The sequence below is a fragment of the Ranitomeya variabilis genome, chromosome 2 (assembly GCF_051348905.1).
Source record: "Ranitomeya variabilis isolate aRanVar5 chromosome 2, aRanVar5.hap1, whole genome shotgun sequence".
NCBI lineage: Eukaryota > Metazoa > Chordata > Amphibia > Anura > Dendrobatidae > Ranitomeya > Ranitomeya variabilis.
Window position 1 is genome coordinate 1,961,955 of NC_135233.1, and position 24,209 is coordinate 1,986,163.

The 24,209-nt window shown below is 53.5% G+C and overlaps 1 protein-coding gene across 1 annotated transcript in view; it reads right to left on the minus strand.

Moving 5' to 3' along the window:
• OTOG (otogelin) overlaps positions 1-23,492 on the minus strand; it is a 1,016,637-nt gene extending 993,145 nt beyond the window's left edge. Inside the window, exons 1-2 of the mRNA XM_077292284.1 lie at positions 23,406-23,492; positions 23,246-23,303 (exon numbers count right to left, since the gene is read on the minus strand). Of these exons, the coding sequence (XP_077148399.1) occupies positions 23,246-23,303; positions 23,406-23,460 (113 nt within the window). The 5' untranslated portion in view covers positions 23,461-23,492. The remainder of the gene's footprint in view (positions 1-23,245; positions 23,304-23,405) is intronic.
• Positions 23,493-24,209: the final 717 nt, after the last annotated feature.

The window sequence follows — 24,209 nt, forward strand, 5'->3', positions numbered from 1 at the left end:
CTTAGTGTTACTTAGGCCCAGCAGCGGTACCTGGCTCTGAAGAAATTCCTCAAAGGACCGTCTTACAGCTTCTTCCTCAAGGAGTGACGAATTCAGCTTCCAATAACCTCTTCCCATCCGAGGAGTCTCTGTAACGCTCAGAGAAAACATAATCAAACAGTGATCGGAGAATTCCACCTCCACAACCGACAACGGCGAGGAAACGGCCTCCTCCTTCAAATAAAACCTGTCTAACCTAGACCTGCACTGACTACCTCTAAAAAAGGTGAACCCCGCGTGGCCTGTGTTGTGCCGGATGTGGACATCCACCAGGCGTGCCTCACTTACTATCCTATTTAGCGCGACGCAATCATAAGACAGCCGGTCTACGGAACCTCCTCTATCACAGGGTCTGGTGACATTGTTGAAATCCCCTCCAAAGACCACCTGCCGACTCGAAAATAAGTAAGGTTTGATCTTCATGAAGAGACACTTGCGGTCCCACTTGGACTGGGGACTGTAGATGTTAATGAGCCGAAGCTCCTGTCCCCCCATGGAGACATCTAGGATCAAGCATCTCCCCATTTCTAACTCGATCAATCGTCTGCATTCAACCGCTGCGGTCTTAAAAAGGACCGCCACCCCACTATACGGCTCGGCCGCAAGAGACCAGTAGGAGGGCCCATGCCTCCACTCCCGCCTTGCTTTATGCATGGTTGATAGGTCGGTCAACCTGGTCTCCTGCAAAAACAAAATGTCGGCGTCAAGTTGGCCGAGAAAATGAAAGGCCGTGTACCTTGCCGCTTCTGACTTTATGCTGGCAACATTAATGGTTGCCAGCGTCAACGGGGTGGGTGCCGCCATCATGATTGATTGAATTAGATAGCCTTTTTCTTCCCACCCCCAACAGTTTCACCCTCTTCCTCTGACAATGATGAGTTTTTAGTGCGCTTAAGACAAACAGACTCATCCATTCTCTCCTTACATACACTCTGGCCCTTGTCTGGTGGTCCCGAGGTAGTCCCCCCCCCAGAAGGCTTTGTATTTGCCCCCTGAGAAGAAGACCCAGCGACCTCCTGAGCCCCAACAACCTTGTCCGCAACCTCCGGCCCCGGGTCCCCATCGCCCCCCTCTGGAGGGGAGTCCTGGAGGGCCCGGAACCGGTTAGAGAGATCCACCAGAGGGGGGGCGGCTGGACCTTCCAATGGCACCTGGATCAGGGCTACGGAGTCAGAGGGGTCGCACTCCAAGGAGGAGGCTCGAGGCCCGGACCCCCTCTTATCCTTAGTTGTTTTCCTGTTACCCTTTTTCTTTTGCTGTGACCACTCCCCCTCTCTCTCATCCAGACTGTCACCGGATGAAGGTTCCTGGGCAGACATGGCGTCCTTTTGCTCCTCTCTTTCAAGTCTCTTGACTTCCTCGCTCAATTCGCTGTCTTTAGGATCCTCAGCTGCAAGTGAAGCACCCGGGTCAGAGTTTAGGGTCATTACTCCCTGCCCCCTTTTCCCATGGCGCTGCTCCTGCCGCCTGATATTGGATGGCGGCAGCCTGCTCCTCACCGGTTCCCTGCCTCCTCCGCCTCTGCTGGTCCCTTCACCGGCGAGATTAGTCCCGGCTTTCGCCTGTCCCGCACTCGCCGCTTTCAGGACCGCATTGGCAAAGGAACGCGGACAGCGACTGAACGGGTGACCGAGGTCACCACACAGGTTACACCTAATCCTGCCACAGGTAGCAGCAAGATGGCCGAGGTCCCCACACAGTGCGCATTTCTGGGTGGTACACTGCGCACTGAAGTGTGTGGGGCTGCCGCACCTGTGACAGACCTTAGGCTGCCCCCGGTAGAAAATCAAGATCCTGTCCCTCCCCAAAAATGTTGAGGAAGGGATATGGGTAACGGTGTTTCCTGAAACCTTCAATTTCACCATGAAGGTCCAGGCTCCTGACCAGATACCATGCTCATCGAGGGTCTTCTCGGGAATACCGACGATGTCGCCGTATCGTCCAACCCAGGTGGAGATGTCGACACAGGAAAGTGACTCGTTACTGGTCAAAACGGTCACCTTCCTGACTGAGTTCTGGCGGGATATTGCCACAGCGAGGAAACCCTGCCATTCGGGGCGACCCCGAGCCAGCTCATGGCGAGACCAGAAAAGCTCAAGGCCCTCCGGTCTCACGAAGCTGACATCGAAGTAGGAGGCCCCATAGGGATGGATCAAGGCAAAGATGTCATATGCCACGAAGCCCATCCCCAGCAGGAGCTCAGCAACCTTTGACCGATCAGGACAGGCATCCTTGCTTACCCACTGGAGACGGGCCACGTTCCTACGGTTGCTCCTCTGCCCTGGTGTCGGCAGAGACCAGACAGTCTCTGCCCCTCTATCTCGGAAGGCGGAAAGACCGTGTCTCTCTATCCAGAAAGACAGATCAACCTCCCTCCCCTCTACATTGATGGAACTCTCCCCTCTCCTCAGGGCGTCCAGGAAGCGCTGTTGCAAGTCACCATCCTCAGGGTCACCAGACAAGGGCGCACTACTACCCCCAGCAGTGACAGCCGCTGAATAGCTTGGGGCTGAAGCCCCCGCCACCGCTGGGGGGGCAGCGGGACCACTACCTGCTTCCCCTCCACCAACACCAGTAATGCTCTCCTCATTCACTCCTCCACTACTCCCATCATTTGCAACATCACTACTCCCACCATTCACTCCACTACTACTCCCATCATTTGCAACATCACTACTCCCATCATTTACTCCACCACTGCTCCCATCATTCATTCCACCACTACTCCCACCATTCACTCCACTACTACCATCATTTCCTGCACAGCTCCTTTCATTCCCCTTACCACTGTCACCACTTCCCGTCACTTTATTACCTGTATTGTCACCACCATTTGTCCCAGTGTTCTCTGCACCTGCCACAGTCACATCCATTCCTTCCTCACTTGTGTCTGCTAGCTTCTCTGCACTCACACCTGCCGGACCGGGGGAGGGGTGCAGCACCACACCCGATTTCCCTTGATTGGTGCTGACTCTCTGTTGTGTCCTTGGAGCGCCTTGCCCCCCCACTGCAGCAGTTTGCACTTTATTATTTTGGGCCCGCTGCTTGTTGGGGGGCGCCGCCTGCCCCGCACCCACAGACTTCGCGGTCCTGGTGTCATGCTGGGGTGCTGGAGCACTCTGTCCCCCTGTCGCAGCAGGGCGCCTCGTGTTCCCTGCAGATGATTTATCCTTTTTCTGTCCTTTTTGGACACGCTGCTCTCCTGTCACAGCTGCGTGCCTGTTCTCCTTTAAGGCGCACTGCGCCCCTGTCACAACAGTGCGCCCTCCTTTCGCCGCACCATGTTCCTCGGACCTGCCCCCCACAGCCCCGGCGTCGGCCGGCTCAGCCGTAGTGAGCAGGGATGGAGTCTGCCCACACCGTCCCCCTTTCGCAACGGCGTGGACACCCACCTCACCCTCCTCAGCCCCGGTGATAACCGGCTTAGCCGCAGAGGGCAGAGAGGGAAACTCCTCGGGGTCCCCTATGTCCGGCGCTGTGAGTACCTCCACAGCCTCGCCCCCTGCACTGTTCCCCGCACAGACGGCAGCACCGCCGGACGTCCTCCTCCTCTCCCCACCTTGCCTATGCCCCGGACCCACTGCAGAGCCCGTGCGTTTAGGTTTGGTGGGGTTTACACAGGAGGTGGTAGGTGTAACATCATCCATCAGTACATATCTGTAACTCACCACCTCCCGTGCGGTCTCCTTCGTTGTCTTCTTCCTCTTCTTTGTTTCCTCTGCTGGCTCGTCCTCACCAAAGGAAAAGCGGTCCAAGTTCACTGGAGACTCCAGCTCTCTGATCTCCTGTAGCAGACCGCCCTCCTCCTCTTCCTCCGCTGACACTCCAGCCTGTGCTGTCGGAGTCCTCTGCCGTGCCGGGAGGCCGCTTCCCTGTTGTCGGCTCTGCGGCTCACTCTCCCGGCTGGTTCCAGCTTGTAGGACTCCAGTCACGACCACATCGGCGTCCTCCTCCTCCTCGTCGCTTAGGACGCCGGCTGGCGGTTCTCCTGAGGTATTTAACCCCTTCATTTCTGAGAACCGCCGCTGGTTCTTAAACCTCTCCAGGAAGGGACCTGCGCTTTTCTCAATCCCCTCCCGGAGGAGCACTAACCGGGCCACCTCATCTCTGAGGGCTCTTAACCTCTGGGAGGTCACAGGTTTCTCCTTGCTAGAGGCTCGGGTATTCAGGATCCGAGCCTCCCGCAGCTCCTCCTTCAGCTCGGTCAGTGCTTTGCCGGCGTCCTCATACTCACGTAGCATGGCGACCACTCGGGAGGAGAAGGTACTCGTGGACTCGCCGGAGCTCCTCTCCCCCCAGGATGTTCCTGGGCTCTCCTTCCTGGGGCCTGGGGTGCCCCTGTCTCCCTCTCTGGGCGGACGATGAGCCGTCTCAGGGTTGGAGTAGGTGGGTAAGGTTTTCTTCACCCGTCCTGACCTCCTCAGTCCCTCTTGGGCCAGTTGCTGTTGCTGCTGCTCTCTGTCCCCCGCCGGCACAGACCGGGGAACAGAAGCCTGGGAAGCCATGTCGGCCTCCCGGGAAGCCTGCCTCTCCCTGGGGAGAAGAGAGGCAGACTCTGGGCCTCCTGCTGGAAGTCCTGGAGCTCACAATACAGGTGCTGCTCCCAGCAGGGTGTGACTGATTGTGCGCACCTGTCCTCCACACTCAGTCCTATGTAACACCACAGATAACACAGTGATAACTCTCTGAGTACAGATAATGTAGATGTCACCTGCAGTCCCATGTAACACCACAGATAACACAGTGATAACTCTGAGTACAGATAATGTAGTAGATGTCACCTGCAGTCCCATGTAACACCACAGATAACACAGTGATAACTCTGAGTACAGATAATGTAGTAGATGTCACCTGCAGTCCCATGTAACACCACAGATAACACAGTGATAACTCTGAGTACAGATAATGTAGTAGATGTCACCTGCAGTCCCATGTAACACCACAGATAACACAGTGATAACTCTGAGTACAGATAATGTAGTAGATGTCACCTGCAGTCCTACGTAACACCACAGATAACACAGTGATAACTGAGTACAGATATTGTTGTAGATGTCACCTGCAGTCCTACGTAACACCACAGATAACACAGTGATAACTCTGAGTACAGATAATGTAGTAGATGTCACCTGCAGTCCTATGTAACACCACAGATAACACAGTGATAACTCCCTGAGTACAGATAATGTAGTAGATGTCACCTGCAGTCCTATGTAACACCACAGATAACACAGTGAGTCTTTTATTAAATAAAATACTTTCACATGACACTAGCTATGATACACTACAAATAGAACACAACAAAACAAAACATAAGAACAAAGCTCCAATCAGACGGCCACAAAAGACAAAAAAGAAACCTACTAATCAGGGACAAGAAAGAAAATTCCAATTAAATAAAGAAAGCAAAAAGAAAAGACAACAAACAAAATACTCATAACTTACATTAATACCCCTGTAAAAATTATAAATAGTAATAAAATCATACAAGACCCCCGGCCCAGCTTCATTCATACTACTATATACAACCCCAACTACATTCACACCGTCCTATATACAATATAAACAATATATACACTATAAACACATTATATACAGATTTATACAACGCCGCAAACACAGCAAAACCCTACTGGTCCCACTGCCTTACCTTACAGCCACCCGCTTGCACCGCCACATACACCCTACAACAAACCTAAATACAATACACTATACAAAATTATTATTATTAAAAATTTTTTTTTTTTTTTTTTTTTTTTTTATTTATTTATTTATTTTTATTTTTTTTTTTATTTATTTATTTATTTATTTATTTTTTTTTTTTTATATATATATATATATACACACACCTACACTAACTATCCCGCCACCCCTGATCCAGCTCTGGCCACAAAGTTCAGGAATTATCCGAGCTAGGATCAGGCCCCAAAGTTTTTCCCCAGGCGGGGCCTGGGCCAGGCCAGATCAGTCTCATATCACCGCTGTTGAAACCCCCCAATCCCCCACCCAACCTAACTAAGACCCTCTATTATACACACTATATACAATATATACAATACACTATATACAATATATACATAAACCAACTTCACAACCTACATACTCACCACCCAAGGCTCAAGTTCGATGCCTGCAAACCTTCTATTCAGGGAACAGAGATACAAAACAAAAATCTAGGGTGTAAAGATATCAGCCCACCACCAGGATATAGGAGCGCTAACGGACTAAGGCACCCCGAAGGAGAAACCCCTCCAGAGATGGGCCGCCCTCCGGGCACCCAGTCTTTCGCACTCCAGAGAACGCACCTTCACCAGGGCACCTAGGATGCTGCTACAAACTTCATCTACACGGAGGATTTTATGCTGCGTCGAAACTAAAACTCGTGCGTTCCACGTGAAGTACCTGACCACTGCGCTGACTAAGAATAAAGTGGCTCGGTCCCTTCTCCCGAGGTCTCTGAACGCTCCATAGGCCCACTCGGCATAGGACAGAGTGGCCAGCCGCGGCCAACCAATGGAAGCGCCCAGCCTGTTGTACACCTCTGTATTAAAAGGACAATGAAGCAGGAAGTGCTCCATGCTTTCCAGCATGGTAGCGCAAGCCTCACGGGGACAATTCCTGTCCACGGAGCTCCTGTGCTTCAAATTGTCCTTCACATACAACTTACCTTGGAAGCAGCGCCAAGTCAAGTCCCAATACTTCTTGGGGATCCTGCTAGAATTTAGCAAACTTAACCCAACCTCTAGATCCCGACTTGGGCAGTCCTTGAGGACCAATGGTTTCTGAAAATGCGAAAGCAAGACCCGCATGTCGAGGAGTTTCCTCGGGAGGGACCTCACTTCCCACATTCCCAGACCCCACCGGCGCATCATTTTCAGAACCGGGGTAACATAAGCCGGGAGATGCCCGTGCGGTGTGCGGAGATCCTTCAATCTTCCCCCTGTCTCCCATTCCTGGAAGAAAGGCTGAAACCATCCCTTGCAGGAGAATACCCACGGAGGAGCCCTCTCTTTCCAGAGGTTTGCCACGTTAACTTTCAAAAAGGTGTTCACTAGGAACACCACGGGGTTTACCATATTCAACCCCCCTAGTCTCCTCGTGCGGTAAGTGACCTCCCGTTTGACTAGATTCAGTCTATTCCCCCATAACATCTGGAAGAACAGACTGTAGACCCGTGTCCAGAGAGGCTCTGGTAAGACACAGACGCTGCCCAGGTAGATTAGCAAGGGGAGCAGGAAAGCTTTGCACAGGTCAACCCTTTCCCTCAGGGTCAAAGACCAACCCTTCCATTGGTCCACTCTTTGGGTGACACCTTTGATTCTGCCTTCCCAGTTTTTCGTGGGGTAATCACCCTGGCCAAATTCGATGCCTAGGACTTTGGCATGTTCTTGGGGTTCGGGGAGGGTGTCCGGAAGATCAAACGCGGGATCCCCGCCTCCCAGCCAGAGACTCTCACACTTGTCCTGGTTGACCTTGGACCCGGATGCCTCCGAGTAGCTCTCCACTTCTGACATCACCACCATCGCCTCCTCTTGCGAAGAAACAAAGACCGTGACGTCATCCGCGTAGGCCACTACCCTCAGGATAGCCTCCGGCGCCACCCCGCCCATCCCCACCCCCGCCAACGGCCCACAATCGACCCTTCTGAGGAAGGGATCGATCGCAAACGCGTAAAGCAAAGGGCTAAGAGGGCAGCCCTGGCGGACACCGGACTCTACCCCGAAAGGTTGTCCAATCCACCCGTTTACCAGAGGGAAAGTCTCAGCCCCTGCGTACAAGGTCTTAAGCCAGTCCACAAACCCTCCAGGCAGACCATACCTCAAAAGAGTGGACCAGAGGTACTCGTGGTCAACCCGATCAAAGGCTTTTGCCTGATCCAGGGTCAGCAAGAACCCCTTCCAAAGGCCCGCCCTGCCTTGCTCCACGGCCTCTCGGACACCCAGAACAGCACTGAAAGTGCTACGGCCAGGAACGCAACAGTGCTGGGCCTCCGAAAGGAGCCGCGGCGCAAATTTCACCAGCCTGTTGAAGAGTATCTTAGCCAAAACCTTCCTGTCCACATTGAGAAGTGATATGGGACGCCAATTCTCAATGCGTGATGGATCCTTACCCTTTGACAAAATGATCAGAGCCGACCTCCTTAATGATCTCGGCAGAGTGCCCGAGGAGAGACACTCATTAAACACCTGAGTCAAGAGGGGGACCAAGGAGTCCCTAAAGGTCTTAAAGAACTCGGATGTTAAGCCATCCGGACCTGGCGATTTTTTGGGCCGGAGCCCATCGATCGCCAGTCTCACTTCCTCTTCTTTGATCGCTTCTGCCAAACCGCCCAGCGAGAGGTCAGCCCCTGGCTCAGGAACAGCTTCAGCCAGGAAAGCCGACATCCTGTCACGATCCAGTTCCTTCCTTCCCAAGAGGTGCGAGTAGTATGAACTGACGACCTCCAAGATCCCTGATCTGGACCTTCTCAGGGATCCCGTACTGTCCATCAGCCCCGTCACTATCTTACTATTCACTGACATTTTGCAGCTTCTGTAGGGGTCGGGCGAGTAGTACTTCCCGTAGTCCCTCTCAAAAACCAAAGATGCGTGCCTATCGTACTGACACCTCTTTAGCAAGGATTTCACACTGGAGATCGCCTCGCGGCTACCCCCAGTCGAGACAAGTTGCTCGAGTTTCCTCCTCAGGCTCTGATACAGGCGATCCCTGTTCAGGCTTCTGAGGTTCGAGAGTTGCCGGAAGAATCTCGCCACCCGATGTTTGAACATCTCCCACCACTCCGACTTAGTGTTACTTAGGCCCAGCAGCGGTACCTGGCTCTGAAGAAATTCCTCAAAGGACCGTCTTACAGCTTCTTCCTCAAGGAGTGACGAATTCAGCTTCCAATAACCTCTTCCCATCCGAGGAGTCTCTGTAACGCTCAGAGAAAACATAATCAAACAGTGATCGGAGAATTCCACCTCCACAACCGACAACGGCGAGGAAACGGCCTCCTCCTTCAAATAAAACCTGTCTATCCTAGACCTGCACTGACTACCTCTAAAATAGGTGAACCCCGCGTGGCCTGTGTTGTGCCGGATGTGGACATCCACCAGGCGTGCCTCACTTACTATCCTATTTAGCGCGACGCAATCGTAAGCCAGCCGGTCTACGGAACCTCCTCTATCACAGGGTCTCGTGACATTGTTGAAATCCCCTCCAAAGACCACCTGCCGACTCGAAAATAAGTAAGGTTTGATCTTCATGAAGAGACACTTGCGGTCCCACTTGGACTGGGGACTGTAGATGTTAATGAGCCGAAACTCCTGTCCCCCCATGGAGACATCTAGGATCAAGCATCTCCCCATTTCTAACTCGATCAATCGTCTGCATTCAACCGCTGCGGTCTTAAAAAGGACCGCCACCCCACTATACGGCTCGGCCGCAAGAGACCAGTAGGAGGGCCCGTGCCTCCACTCCCGCCTTGCTTTATGCATGGTTGATAGGTCGGTCAACCTGGTCTCCTGCAAAAACAAAATGTCGGCGTCAAGTTGGCCGAGAAAATGAAAGGCCGTGTACCTTGCCGCTTCTGACTTTATGCTGGCAACATTAATGGTTGCCAGCGTCAACAGGGTGGGTGCCGCCATCATGATTGATTGAATTAGATAGCCTTTTTCTTCCCACCCCCAACAGTTTCACCCTCTTCCTCTGACAATGATGAGTTTTTAGTGCGCTTAAGACAAACTGACTCATCCATTCTCTCCTTACATACACTCTGGCCCTTGTCTGGTGGTCCCGAGGTAGTCCCCCCCCCAGAAGGCTTTGTATTTGCCCCCTGAGAAGAAGACCCAGCGACCTCCTGAGCCCCAACAACCTTGTCCGCAACCTCCGGCCCCGGGTCCCCATCGCCCCCCTCTGGAGGGGAGTCCTGGAGGGCCCGGAACCGGTTAGAGAGATCCACCAGAGGGGGGGCGGCTGGACCTTCCAATGGCACCTGGATCAGGGCTACGGAGTCAGAGGGGTCGCACTCCGAGGAGGAGGCTCGAGGCCCGGACCCCCTCTTATCCTTAGTTGTTTTCCTGTTACCCTTTTTCTTTTGCTGTGACCATTCCCCCTCTCCCTCATCCAGACTGTCACCGGATGAAGGTTCCTGGGCAGACATGGCGTCCTTTTGCTCCTCTCTTTCAAGTCTCTTGACTTCCTCGCTCAATTCGCTGTCTTTAGGATCCTCAGCTGCAAGTGAAGCACCCGGGTCAGAGTTTAGGGTCATTACTCCCTGCCCCCTTTTCCCATGGCGCTGCTCCTGCCGCCTGATATTGGATGGCGGCAGCCTGCTCCTCACCGGTTCCCTGCCTCCTCCGCCTCTGCTGGTCCCTTCACCGGCGAGATTAGTCCCGGCTTTCGCCTGTCCCGCACTCGCCGCTTTCAGGACCGCATTGGCAAAGGAACGCGGACAGCGACTGAACGGGTGACCGAGGTCACCACACAGGTTACACCTAATCCTGCCACAGGTAGCAGCAAGATGGCCGAGGTCCCCACACAGTGCGCATTTCTGGGTGGTACACTGCGCACTGAAGTGTGTGGGGCTGCCGCACCTGTGACAGACCTTAGGCTGCCCCCGGTAGAAAATCAAGATCCTGTCCCTCCCCAAAAATGTTGAGGAAGGGATATGGGTAACGGTGTTTCCTGAAACCTTCAATTTCACCATGAAGGTCCAGGCTCCTGACCAGATACCATGCTCATCGAGGGTCTTCTCGGGAATACCGACGATGTCGCCGTATCGTCCAACCCAGGTGGAGATGTCGACACAGGAAAGTGACTCGTTACTGGTCAAAACGGTCACCTTCCTGACTGAGTTCTGGCGGGATATTGCCACAGCGAGGAAACCCTGCCATTCGGGGCGACCCCGAGCCAGCTCATGGCGAGACCAGAAAAGCTCAAGGCCCTCCGGTCTCACGAAGCTGACATCGAAGTAGGAGGTCCCATAGGGATGGATCAAGGCAAAGATGTCATATGCCACGAAGCCCATCCCCAGCAGGAGCTCAGCAACCTTTGACCGATCAGGACAGGCATCCTTGCTTACCCACTGGAGACGGGCCACGTTCCTACGGTTGCTCCTCTGCCCCGGTGTCGGCAGAGACCAGACAGTCTCTGCCCCTCTGTCTCGGAAGGCGGAAAGACCGTGTCTCTCTATCCAGAAAGACAGATCAACTTCCCTCCCCTCTACATTGATGGAACTCTCCCCTCTCCTCAGGGCGTCCAGGAAGCGCTGTTGCAAGTCACCATCCTCAGGGTCACCAGACAAGGGCGCACTACTACCCCCAGCAGTGACAGCCGCTGAATAGCTTGGGGCTGAAGCCCCCGCCACCGCTGGGGGGGCAGCGGGACCACTACCTGCTTCCCCTCCACCAACACCAGTAATGCTCTCCTCATTCACTCCTCCACTACTCCCATCATTTGCAACATCACTACTCCCACCATTCACTCCACTACTACTCCCATCATTTGCAACATCACTACTCCCATCATTTACTCCACCACTGCTCCCATCATTCACTCCACTACTACCATCATTTCCTGCACAGCTCCTTTCATTCCCCTTACCACTGTCACCACTTCCCGTCACTTTATTACCTGTATTGTCACCACCATTTGTCCCAGTGTTCTCTGCACCTGCCACAGTCACATCCATTCCTTCCTCACTTGTGTCTGCTAGCTTCTCTGCACTCACACCTGCCGGACCGGGGGAGGGGTGCAGCACCACACCCGATTTCCCTTGATTGGTGCTGACTCTCTGTTGTGTCCTTGGAGCGCCTTGCCCCCCCACTGCAGCAGTTTGCACTTTATTATTTTGGGCCCGCTGCTTGTTGGGGGGCGCCGCCTGCCCCGCACCCACAGACTTCGCGGTCCTGGTGTCATGCTGGGGTGCTGGAGCACTCTGTCCCCCTGTCGCAGCAGGGCGCCTCGTGTTCCCTGCAGATGAGTTATCCTTTTTCTGTCCTTTTTGGACACGCTGCTCTCCTGTCACAGCTGCGTGCCTGTTCTCCTTTAAGGCGCACTGCGCCCCTGTCACAACAGTGCGCCCTCCTTTCGCCGCACCATGTTCCTCGGACCTGCCCCCCACAGCCCCGGCGTCGGCCGGCTCAGCCGTAGTGAGCAGGGATGGAGTCTGCCCACACCGTCCCCCTTTCGCAACGGCGTGGACACCCACCTCACCCCCCTCAGCCCCGGTGATAACCGGCTTAGCCGCAGAGGGCAGAGAGGGAAACTCCTCGGGGTCCCCTATGTCCGGCGCCGTGAGTACCTCCACAGCCTCGCCCCCTGCACTGTTCCCCGCACAGACGGCAGCACCGCCGGACGTCCTCCTCCTCTCCCCACCTTGCCTATGCCCCGGACCCACTGCAGAGCCCGTGCGTTTAGGTTTGGTGGGGTTTACACAGGAGGTGGTAGGTGTAACATCATCCATCAGTACATATCTGTAACTCACCACCTCCCGTGCGGTCTCCGTCGTCTTCTTCTTCCTCTTCTTGGTTTCCTCTGCTGGCTTGTCCTCACCAAAGGAGAAGCGGTCCAAGTTCACTGGAGACTCCAGCTCTCTGATCTCCTGTAGCAGACCGCCCTCCTCCTCTTCCTCCGCTGACACTCCAGCCTGTGCTGTCGGAGTCCTCTGCCGTGCCGGGAGGCCGCTTCCCTGTTGTCGGCTCTGCGGCTCACTCTCCCGGCTGGTTCCAGCTTGTAGGACTCCAGTCACGACCACATCGGCGTCCTCCTCCTCCTCGTCGCTTAGGACGCCGGCTGGCGGTTCTCCTGAGGTATTTAACCCCTTCATTTCTGAGAACCGCCGCTGGTTCTTAAACCTCTCCAGGAAGGGACCTGCGCTTTTCTCAATCCCCTCCCGGAGGAGCACTAACCGGGCCACCTCATCTCTGAGGGCTCTTAACCTCTGGGAGGTCACAGGTTTCTCCTTGCTAGAGGCTCGGGTATTCAGGATCCGAGCCTCCCGCAGCTCCTCCTTCAGCTCGGTCAGTGCTTTGCCGGCGTCCTCATACTCACGTAGCATGGCGACCACTCGGGAGGAGAAGGTACTCGTGGACTCGCCGGAGCTCCTCTCCCCCCAGGATGTTCCTGGGCTCTCCTTCCTGGGGCCTGGGGTGCCCCTGTCTCCCTCTCTGGGCGGACGATGAGCCGTCTCAGGGTTGGAGTAGGTGGGTAAGGTTTTCTTCACCCGTCCTGACCTCCTCAGTCCCTCTTGGGCCAGTTGCTGTTGCTGCTGCTCTCTGTCCCCCGCCGGCACAGACCGGGGAACAGAAGCCTGGGAAGCCATGTCGGCCTCCCGGGAAGCCTGCCTCTCCCTGGGGAGAAGAGAGGCAGACTCTGGGCCTCCTGCTGGAAGTCCTGGAGCTCACAATACAGGTGCTGCTCCCAGCAGGGTGTGACTGATTGTGCGCACCTGTCCTCCACACTCAGTCCTATGTAACACCACAGATAACACAGTGATAACTCTCTGAGTACAGATAATGTAGATGTCACCTGCAGTCCCATGTAACACCACAGATAACACAGTGATAACTCTGAGTACAGATAATGTAGTAGATGTCACCTGCAGTCCTATGTAACACCACAGATAACACAGTGATAATTCCCTGAGTACAGATAATGTAGTAGATGTCACCTGCAGTCCTACGTAACACCACAGATAACACAGTGATAACTGAGTACAGATATTGTTGTAGATGTCACCTGCAGTCCTACGTAACACCACAGATAACACAGTGATAACTCTGAGTACAGATAATGTAGTAGATGTCACCTGCAGTCCTATGTAACACCACAGATAACACAGTGAGTCTTTTATTAAATAAAATACTTTCACATGACACTAACTATGATACACTACAAATAGAACACAACAAAACAAAACATAAGAACAAAGCTCCAATCAGACGGCCACAAAAGACAAAAAAAGAAACCTACTAATCAGGGACAAGAAAGAAAATTCCAATTAAATAAAGAAAGCAAAAAGAAAAGACAACAAACAAAATACTCATAACTTACATTAATACCCCTGTAAAAATTATAAATAGTAATAAAATCATACAAGACCCCCGGCCCAGCTTCATTCATACTACTATATACAACCCCAACTACATTCACACCGTCCTATATATAATATTATAAACAATATATACACTATAAACACATTATATACAGATTTATACAACGCCGCAAACACAGCAAAACCCTACTGGTCCCACTGCCTTACCTTACAGCCACCCGCTTGCACCGCCACATACACCCTACAACAAACCTAAATACAATACATTATACAAAATTATTATTAAATTTTTTTTTTTTTTTTTTTTTTTTTTTTTATTTTTATTTTTTTTTTATTTTTTTTTATTTTATATATATATATATATATACACACACCTACACTAACTATCCCGCCACCCCTGATCCAGCTCTGGCCACAAAGTTCAGGAATTATCCGAGCTAGGATCAGGCCCCAAAGTTTTTCCCCAGGCGGGGCCTGGGTCAGGCCAGATCAGTCTCATATCACCGCTGTTGAAACCCCCCAATCCCCCACCCAACCTAACTAAGACCCTCTATTATACACACTATATACAATATATACAATACACTATATACAATATATACATAAACCAACTTCACAACCTACATACTCACCACCCAAGGCTCAAGTTCGATGCCTGCAAACCTTCTATTCAGGGAACAGAGATACAAAACAAAAATCTAGGGTGTAAAGATATCAGCCCACCACCAGGATATAGGAGCGCTAACGGACTAAGGCACCCCGAAGGAGAAACCCCTCCAGAGATGGGCCGCCCTCCGGGCACCCAGTCTTTCGCACTCCAGAGAACGCACCTTCACCAGGGCACCTAGGATGCTGCTACAAACTTCATCTACACGGAGGATTTTATGCTGCGTCGAAACTAAAACTCGTGCGTTCCACGTGAAGTACCTGACCACTGCGCTGACTAAGAATAAAGTGGCTCGGTCCCTTCTCCCGAGGTCTCTGAACGCTCCATAGGCCCACTCGGCATAGGACAGAGTGGCCAGCCGCGGCCAACCAATGGAAGCGCCCAGCCTGTTGTACACCTCTGTATTAAAAGGACAATGAAGCAGGAAGTGCTCCATGCTTTCCAGCATGGTAGCGCAAGCCTCACGGGGACAATTCCTGTCCACGGAGCTCCTGTGCTTCAAATTGTCCTTCACATACAACTTACCTTGGAAGCAGCGCCAAGTCAAGTCCCAATACTTCTTGGGGATCCTGCTAGAATTTAGCAAACTTAACCCAACCTCTAGATCCCGACTTGGGCAGTCCTTGAGGACCAATGGTCTCTGAAAATGCGAAAGCAAGACCCGCATGTCGAGGAGTTTCCTCGGGAGGGACCTCACTTCCCACATTCCCAGACCCCACCGGCGCATCATTTTCAGAACCGGGGTAACATAAGCCGGGAGATGCCCGTGCGGTGTGCGGAGATCCTTCAATCTTCCCCCTGTCTCCCATTCCTGGAAGAAAGGCTGAAACCATCCCTTGCAGGAGAATACCCACGGAGGAGCCCTCTCTTTCCAGAGGTTTGCCACGTTAACTTTCAAAAAGGTGTTCACTAGGAACACCACGGGGTTTACCATATTCAACCCCCCTAGTCTCCTCGTGCGGTAAGTGACCTCTCGTTTGACTAGATTCAGTCTATTCCCCCATAACATCTGGAAGAACAGACTGTAGACCCGTGTCCAGAGAGGCTCTGGTAAGACACAGACGCTGCCCAGGTAGATTAGCAAGGGGAGCAGGAAAGCTTTGCACAGGTCAACCCTTTCCCTCAGGGTCAAAGACCAACCCTTCCATTGGTCCACTCTTTGGGCGACACCTTTGATTCTGCCTTCCCAGTTTTTCGTGGGGTAATCACCCTGGCCAAATTCGATGCCTAGGACTTTGGCATGTTCTTGGGGTTCGGGGAGGGTGTCCGGAAGATCAAACGCGGGATCCCCGCCTCCCAGCCAGAGACTCTCACACTTGTCCTGGTTGACCTTGGACCCGGATGCCTCCGAGTAGCTCTCCACTTCTGACATCACCACCATCGCCTCCTCTTGCGAAGAAACAAAGACCGTGACGTCATCCGCGTAGGCCACTACCCTCAGGATAGCCTCCGGCGCCACCCCGCCCACCCCCACCCCCGCCAACGGCCCACAATCGACCCTTCTGAGGAAGGGATCGATCGCAAACGCGTAAAGCAAAGGGCTAAGAGGGCAGCCCTGGCGGACACCGGACTCTACCCCGAAAGGTTGTCCAATCCACCCGTTTACCAGAGGGAAAGTCTCAGCCCCTGCGTACAAGGTCTTAAGCCAGTCCACAAACCCTCCAGGCAGACCATACCTCAAAAGAGTGGACCAGAGGTACTCGTGGTCAACCCGATCAAAGGCTTTTGCCTGATCCAGGGTCAGCAAGAACCCCTTCCAAAGGCCCGCCCTGCCTTGCTCCACGGCCTCTCGGACACCCAGAACAGCACTGAAAGTGCTACGGCCAGGAACGCAACAGTGCTGGGCCTCCGAAAGGAGCCGCGGCGCAAATTTCACCAGCCTGTTGAAGAGTATCTTAGCCAAAACCTTCCTGTCCACATTGAGAAGTGATATGGGACGCCAATTCTCAATGCGTGATGGATCCTTACCCTTTGACAAAATGATCAGAGCCGACCTCCTTAATGATCTCGGCAGAGTGCCCGAGGAGAGACACTCATTAAACACCTGAGTCAAGAGGGGGACCAAGGAGTCCCTAAAGGTCTTAAAGAACTCGGATGTTAAGCCATCCGGACCTGGCGATTTTTTGGGCCGGAGCCCATCGATCGCCAGTCTCACTTCCTCTTCTTTGATCGCTTCTGCCAAACCGCCCAGCGAGAGGTCAGCCCCTGGCTCAGGAACAGCTTCAGCCAGGAAAGCCGACATCCTGTCACGATCCAGTTCCTTCCTTCCCAAGAGGTGCGAGTAGTATGAACTGACGACCTCCAAGATCCCTGATCTGGACCTTCTCAGGGATCCCGTACTGTCCATCAGCCCCGTCACTATCTTACTATTCACTGACATCTTGCAGCTTCTGTAGGGGTCGGGCGAGTAGTACTTCCCGTAGTCCCTCTCAAAAACCAAAGATGCGTGCCTATCGTACTGACACCTCTTTAGCAAGGATTTCACACTGGAGATCGCCTCGCGGCTACCCCCAGTCGAGACAAGTTGCTCGAGTTTCCTCCTCAGGCTCTGATACAGGCGATCCCTGTTCAGGCTTCTGAGGTTCGAGAGTTGCCGGAAGAATCTCGCCACCCGATGTTTGAACATCTCCCACCACTCCGACTTAGTGTTACTTAGGCCCAGCAGCGGTACCTGGCTCTGAAGAAATTCCTCAAAGGACCGTCTTACAGCTTCTTCCTCAAGGAGTGACGAATTCAGCTTCCAATAACCTCTTCCCATCCGAGGAGTCTCTGTAACGCTCAGAGAAAACATAATCAAACAGTGATCGGAGAATTCCACCTCCACAACCGACAACGGCGAGGAAACGGCCTCCTCCTTCAAATAAAACCTGTCTATCCTAGACCTGCACTGACTACCTCTAAAATAGGTGAACCCCGCGTGGCCTGTGTTGTGCCGGATGTGGACATCCACCAGGCGTGCCTCACTTACTATCCTATTTAGCGCGACGCAATCGTAAGCCAGCCGGTCTACGGAACCTCCTCTATCACAGGGTCTCGTGACATTGTTGAAATCCCCTCCAAAGACCACCTGCCGACTCGAAAATAAGTAAGGTTTGATCTTCATGAAGAGACACTTGCGGTCCCACTTGGACTGGGGACTGTAGATGTTAATGAGCCGAAGCTCCTGTCCCCCCATGGAGACATCTAGGATCAAGCATCTCCCCATTTCTAACTCGATCAATCGTCTGCATTCAACCGCTGCGGTCTTAAAAAGGACCGCCACCCCGCTATACGGCTCGGCCGCGAGAGACCAGTAGGAGGGCCCGTGCCTCCACTCCCGCCTTGCTTTATGCATGGTTGATAGGTCGGTCAACCTGGTCTCCTGCAAAAACAAAATGTCGGCGTCAAGTTGGCCGAGAAAATGAAAGGCCGTGTACCTTGCCGCTTCTGACTTTATGCTGGCAACATTAATGGTTGCCAGCGTCAACGGGGTGGGTGCCGCCATCATGATTGATTGAATTAGATAGCCTTTTTCTTCCCACCCCCAACAGTTTCACCCTCTTCCTCTGACAATGATGAGTTTTTAGTGCGCTTAAGACAAACAGACTCATCCATTCTCTCCTTACATACACTCTGGCCCTTGTCTGGTGGTCCTGAGGTAGTCCCCCCCCCAGAAGGCTTTGTATTTGCCCCCTGAGAAGAAGACCCAGCGACCTCCTGAGCCCCAACAACCTTGTCCGCTACCTCCGGCCCCGGGTCCCCATCGCCCCCCTCTGGAGGGGAGTCCTGGAGGGCCCGGAACCGGTTAGAGAGATCCACCAGAGGGGGGGCGGCTGGACCTTCCAATGGCACCTGGATCAGGGCTACGGAGTCAGAGGGGTCGCACTCCGAGGAGGAGGCTCGAGGCCCGGACCCCCTCTTATCCTTAGTTGTTTTCCTGTTACCCTTTTTCTTTTGCTGTGACCACTCCCCCTCTCCCTCATCCAGACTGTCACCGGATGAAGGTTCCTGGGCAGACATGGCGTCCTTTTGCTCCTCTCTTTCAAGTCTCTTGACTTCCTCGCTCAATTCGCTGTCTTTAGGATCCTCAGCTGCAAGTGGAGCACCCGGGTCAGAGTTTAGGGTCATTACTCCCTGCCCCCTTTTCCCATGGCGCTGCTCCTGCCGCCTGATATTGGATGGCGGCAGCCTGCTCCTCACCGGTTCCCTGCCTCCTCCGCCTCTGCTGGTCCCTTCACCGGCGAGATTAGTCCCGGCTTTCGCCTGTCCCGCACTCGCCGCTTTCAGGACCGCATTGGCAAAGGAACGCGGACAGCGACTGAACGGGTGACCGAGGTCACCACACAGGTTACACCTAATCCTGCCACAGGTAGCAGCAAGATGGCCGAGGTCCCCACACAGTGCGCATTTCTGGGTGGTACACTGCGCACTGAAGTGTGTGGGGCTGCCGCACCTGTGACAGACCTTAGGCTGCCCCCGGTAGAAAATCAAGATCCTGTCCCTCCCCAAAAATGTTGAGGAAGGGATATGGGTAACGGTGTTTCCTGAAACCTTCAATTTCACCATGAAGGTCCAGGCTCCTGACCAGATACCATGCTCATCGAGGGTCTTCTCGGGAATACCGACGATGTCGCCGTATCGTCCAACCCAGGTGGAGATGTCGACACAGGAAAGTGACTCGTTACTGGTCAAAACGGTCACCTTCCTGACTGAGTTCTGGCGAGATATTGCCACAGCGAGGAAACCCTGCCATTCGGGGCGACCCCGAGCCAGCTCATGGCGAGACCAGAAAAGCTCAAGGCCCTCCGGTCTCACGAAGCTGACATCGAAGTAGGAGGTCCCATAGGGATGGATCAAGGCGAAGATGTCATATGCCACGAAGCCCATCCCCAGCAGGAGCTCAGCAACCTTTGACCGATCAGGACAGGCATCCTTGCTTACCCACTGGAGACGGGCCACGTTCCTACGGTTGCTCCTCTGCCCTGGTGTTGGCAGAGACCAGACAGTCTCTGCCCCTCTATCTCGGAAGGCGGAAAGACCGTGTCTCTCTATCCAGAAAGACAGATCAACCTCCCTCCCCTCTACATTGATGGAACTCTCCCCTCTCCTCAGGGCGTCCAGGAAGCGCTGTTGCAAGTCACCATCCTCAGGGTCACCAGACAAGGGCGCACTACTACCCCCAGCAGTGACAGCTGCTGAATAGCTTGGGGCTGAAGCCCCCGCCACCGCTGGGGGGGCAGCGGGACCACTACCTGCTTCCCCCCCACCAACACCAGTAATGCTCTCCTCATTCACTCCTCCACTACTCCCATCATTTGCAACATCACTACTCCCATCATTTACTCCACCACTGCTCCCATCATTCATTCCACCACTATTCCCACCATTCACTCCACCACTACTCCCATCATTCACTCCACTACTACTCCCATCATTTCCTGCACAGCTGCTTTCATTCTTCTTACCACTGCCACCACTTCCCGTCACTTTTTTTCCAGTATTCTCACCACCATTTGTCCCAGTGTTCTCTGCACCTGCCACAGTCACATCCATTCCTTCCTCACTTGTGTCTGCTAGCTTCTCTGCACTCACACCTGCCGGACCGGGGGAGGGGTGCAGCACCACACTCGATTTCCCTTGATTGGTGCTGACTCTCTGTTGTGTCCTTGGAGCGCCTTGCCCCCCCACTGCAGCAGTTTGCACTTTATTATTTTGGGCCCGCTGCTCGTTGGGGGGCGCCGCCTGCCCCGCACCCACAGACTTCGCGGTCCTGGTGTCATGCTGGGGCGCTGGAGCACTCTGTCCCCCTGTCACAGCAGGGCGCCTCTTGTTCCCTGCAGATGATTTATCCTTTTTCTGTCCTTTTTGGACACGCTGCTCTCCTGTCACAGCTGCGTGCCTGTTCTCCTTTAAGGCGCACTGCGCCCCTGTCACAACAGTGCGCCCTCCTTTCGCCGCACCATGTTCCTCAGACCTGCCCCCCACAGCCCCGGCGTCGGCCGGCACAGCCGTTGGGAGCAGGGATGGAGTCTGCCCACACCGTCCCCCTTTCGCAACGGCGTGGACACCCACCTCACCCCCCTCAGCCCCGGTGATAACCGGCTTAGCCGCAGAGGGCAGGGAGGGAAACTCCTCGGGGTCCCCTATGTCCGGCGCCGTGAGTACCTCCACAGCCTCGCCCCCTGCACTGTTCCCCGCACAGACGGCAGCACCGCCGGACGTCCTCCTCCTCTCCCCACCTTGCCTATGCCCCAGACCCACTGCAGAGCCCGTGCGTTTAGGTTTGGTGGGGTTTACACAGGAGGTGGTAGGTGTAACATCATCCATCGGTACATATTTGTAACTCACCACCTCCCGTGCGGTCTCCGTCGTCTTCTTCTTCCTCTTCTTGGTTTCCTCTGCTGGCTCGTCCTCACCGAAGGAGAAGCGGTCCAGGTTCACTGGAGACTCCAGCTGTCTGATCTCCTGTAGCAGACCGCCCTCCTCCTCTTCCTCCGCTGACACTCCAGCCTGTGCTGTCGGAGTCCTCTGCCGTGCCGGGAGGCCGCTTCCCTGTTGTCGGCTCTGCGGCTCACTCTCCCGGCTGGTTCCAGCTTGTAGGACTCCAGTCACAACCACATCGTCCTCCTCCTCCTCGTCGCTTAGGACGCCGGCTGGCGGTTCTCCTGAGGTATTTAACCCCTTCATTTCTGAGAACCGCCGCTGGTTCTTAAACCTCTCCAGGAAGGGACCTGCGCTTTTCTCAATCCCCTCCCGGAGGAGCACTAACCGGGCCACCTCATCTCTGAGGGCTCTTAACCTCTGGGAGGTCACAGGTTTCTCCTTGCTAGAGGCTCGGGTATTCAGGATCCGAGCCTCCCGCAGCTCCTCCTTCAGCCCGGTCAGTGCTTTGCCGGCGTCCTCATACTCACGTAGCATGGCGACCACTCGGGAGGAGAAGGTACTCGTGGACTCGCCGGAGCTCCTCTCCCCCCAGGATGTTCCTGGGCTCTCCTTCCTGGGGCCTGGGGTGCCCCTGTCTCCCTCTCTGGGCGGACGATGAGCCGTCTCAGGGTTGGAGTAGGTGGGTATGGTTCTTCTCACCCGTCCTGACCTCCTCAGTCCCTCTTGGGCCAGTTGCTGTTGCTGCTGCTCTCTGTCCCCCGCCGGCACAGACCGGGGAACAGAAGCCTGGGAAGCCATGTCGGCCTCCCAGGAAGCCTGCCTCTCCCTGGGGAGAAGAGAGGCAGACTCTGGGCCTCCTGCTGGAAGTCCTGGAGCTCACAATACAGGTGCTGCTCCCAGCAGGGTGTGACTGATTGTGCGCACCTGTCCTCCACACTCAGTCCTGTGTAACACCACAGATAACACAGTGATAACTCCCTGAGTACAGATAATGTAGTAGATGTCACCTGCAGTCCTATGTAACACCACAGATAACACAGTGATAACTCCCTGAGTACAGATAATGTAGTAGATGTCACCTGCAGTCCTATGTAACACCACAGATAACACAGTGATAACTCTCCGAGTACAGATAATGTAGTAGATGTCACCTGCAGTCTTATGTAACACCACAGATAACACAGTGATAACTCCCTGAGTACAGATAATGGAGTAGATGTCACATGCAGTCCTATGTAACACCACAGATAACACAGTGATAACTCTCTGAGTACAGATAATGTAGTAGATGTCACATGCAGTCCTATGTAACACCACAGATAACACAGTGATAACTCCCTGAGTACAGATAATGGAGTAGATGTCATCTGCAGTCCTATGTAACACCACAGATAATACAGTGATATCTGAGTACAGATAATGTAGTAGATGTCACCTGCAGTCCTATGTAACACCACAGATAACACAATGATAACTCTCTGAGTACAGATAATAGAGTAGATGTCACCTGCAGTCCTATGTAACACCACAGATAACACAGTGATAACTCTCTGAGTACAGATAATGTAGTAGATGTCACCTGCAGTCCTATGTAACACCACAGATAACACAGTGATAACTCTGAGTACAGATAATGTAGTAGATGTCACCTGCAGTCCTATGTAACACCACAGATAACACAGTGATAACTCCCTGAGTACAGATAATGTAGTAGATGTCACCTGCAGTCCTATGTAACACCACAGATAACACAGTGATAACTCTCCGAGTACAGATAATGTAGTAGATGTCACCTGCAGTCTTATGTAACACCACAGATAACACAGTGATAACTCCCTGAGTACAGATAATGTAGTAGATGTCACATGCAGTCCTATGTAACACCACAGATAACACAGTGATAATTCCCTGAGTACAGATAATGTAGTAGATGTCACCTGCAGTCCTACGTAACACCACAGATAACACAGTGATAACTGAGTACAGATATTGTTGTAGATGTCACCTGCAGTCCTACGTAACACCACAGATAACACAGTGATAACTGAGTACAGATAATGTTGTAGATATCCTACCAGCAGCCCCATGTAACAGGTGTATGTAGGTGCCATATGTCTCATATATATATATCTAGCACTCACCTGTGTCGGGGGTCTTCGGCTGGTGACTGGGGTCCTGGGGTCCACCAGGCAGTAAACCCTACATGGACATAATATGGAGAAGCCGGGAATTAGCAGGATGACGATACTGAGGAGGATGAGGAGTGGATTCCTGCTGATCTGTTTCTCGGGATCCACTCACCTGTTCTGATCCACGCAGAGTTCAGCAGACAGAGGAGCAGCAGAGCGGAGTCCATCGCTGCCGAGCGCCCGGGACCGTGTGCGGATCGTACAGTCCTCACCTGTGAGCAGGCGGGACACTGGGCCAGGCTCACGTTACACCGCGCTCCTAGTGTTACTGATCCAGCCCCAAACCAGGGGACGCACAGAAAAGACCATTCTCCCAGGACATCACAGTCACCGTGTGTGATCACCGCTCCTCAGTGTGTAGTCACAGTCACCGTGTGTGATCACCGCTCCTCAGTGTGTAGTCACAGTCACCGTGTGTGATCACTGCTCCTCAGTGTGTAGTCACAGTCACCGTGTGTGATCACCGCTCCTCAGTGTGTAGTCACAGTCACCGTGTGTGATCACTGCTCCTCAGTGTGTAGTCACAATCACCGTGTGTGATCACTGCTCCTCAGTGTGTAGTCACAATCACCGTGTGTGATCACTGCTCCTCAGTGTGTAGTCACAGTCACAGTGTGTGATCACCGCTCCTCAGTGTGTAGTCACAGTCACCGTGTGTGATCACTGCTCCTCAGTGTGTAGTCACAATCACTGTGTGTGATCACCGCTCCTCAGTGTGTAGTCACAATCACCGTGTGTGATCACCGCTCCTCAGTGTGTAGTCACAATCACCGTGTGTGATCACCGCTCCTCAGTGTGTAGTCACAATCACCGTGTGTGATCACCGCTCCTCAGTGTGTAGTCACAGTCACCGTGTGTGATCACCGCTCCTCAGTGTGTAGTCACAATCACCGTGTGTGATCACCGCTCCTCAGTG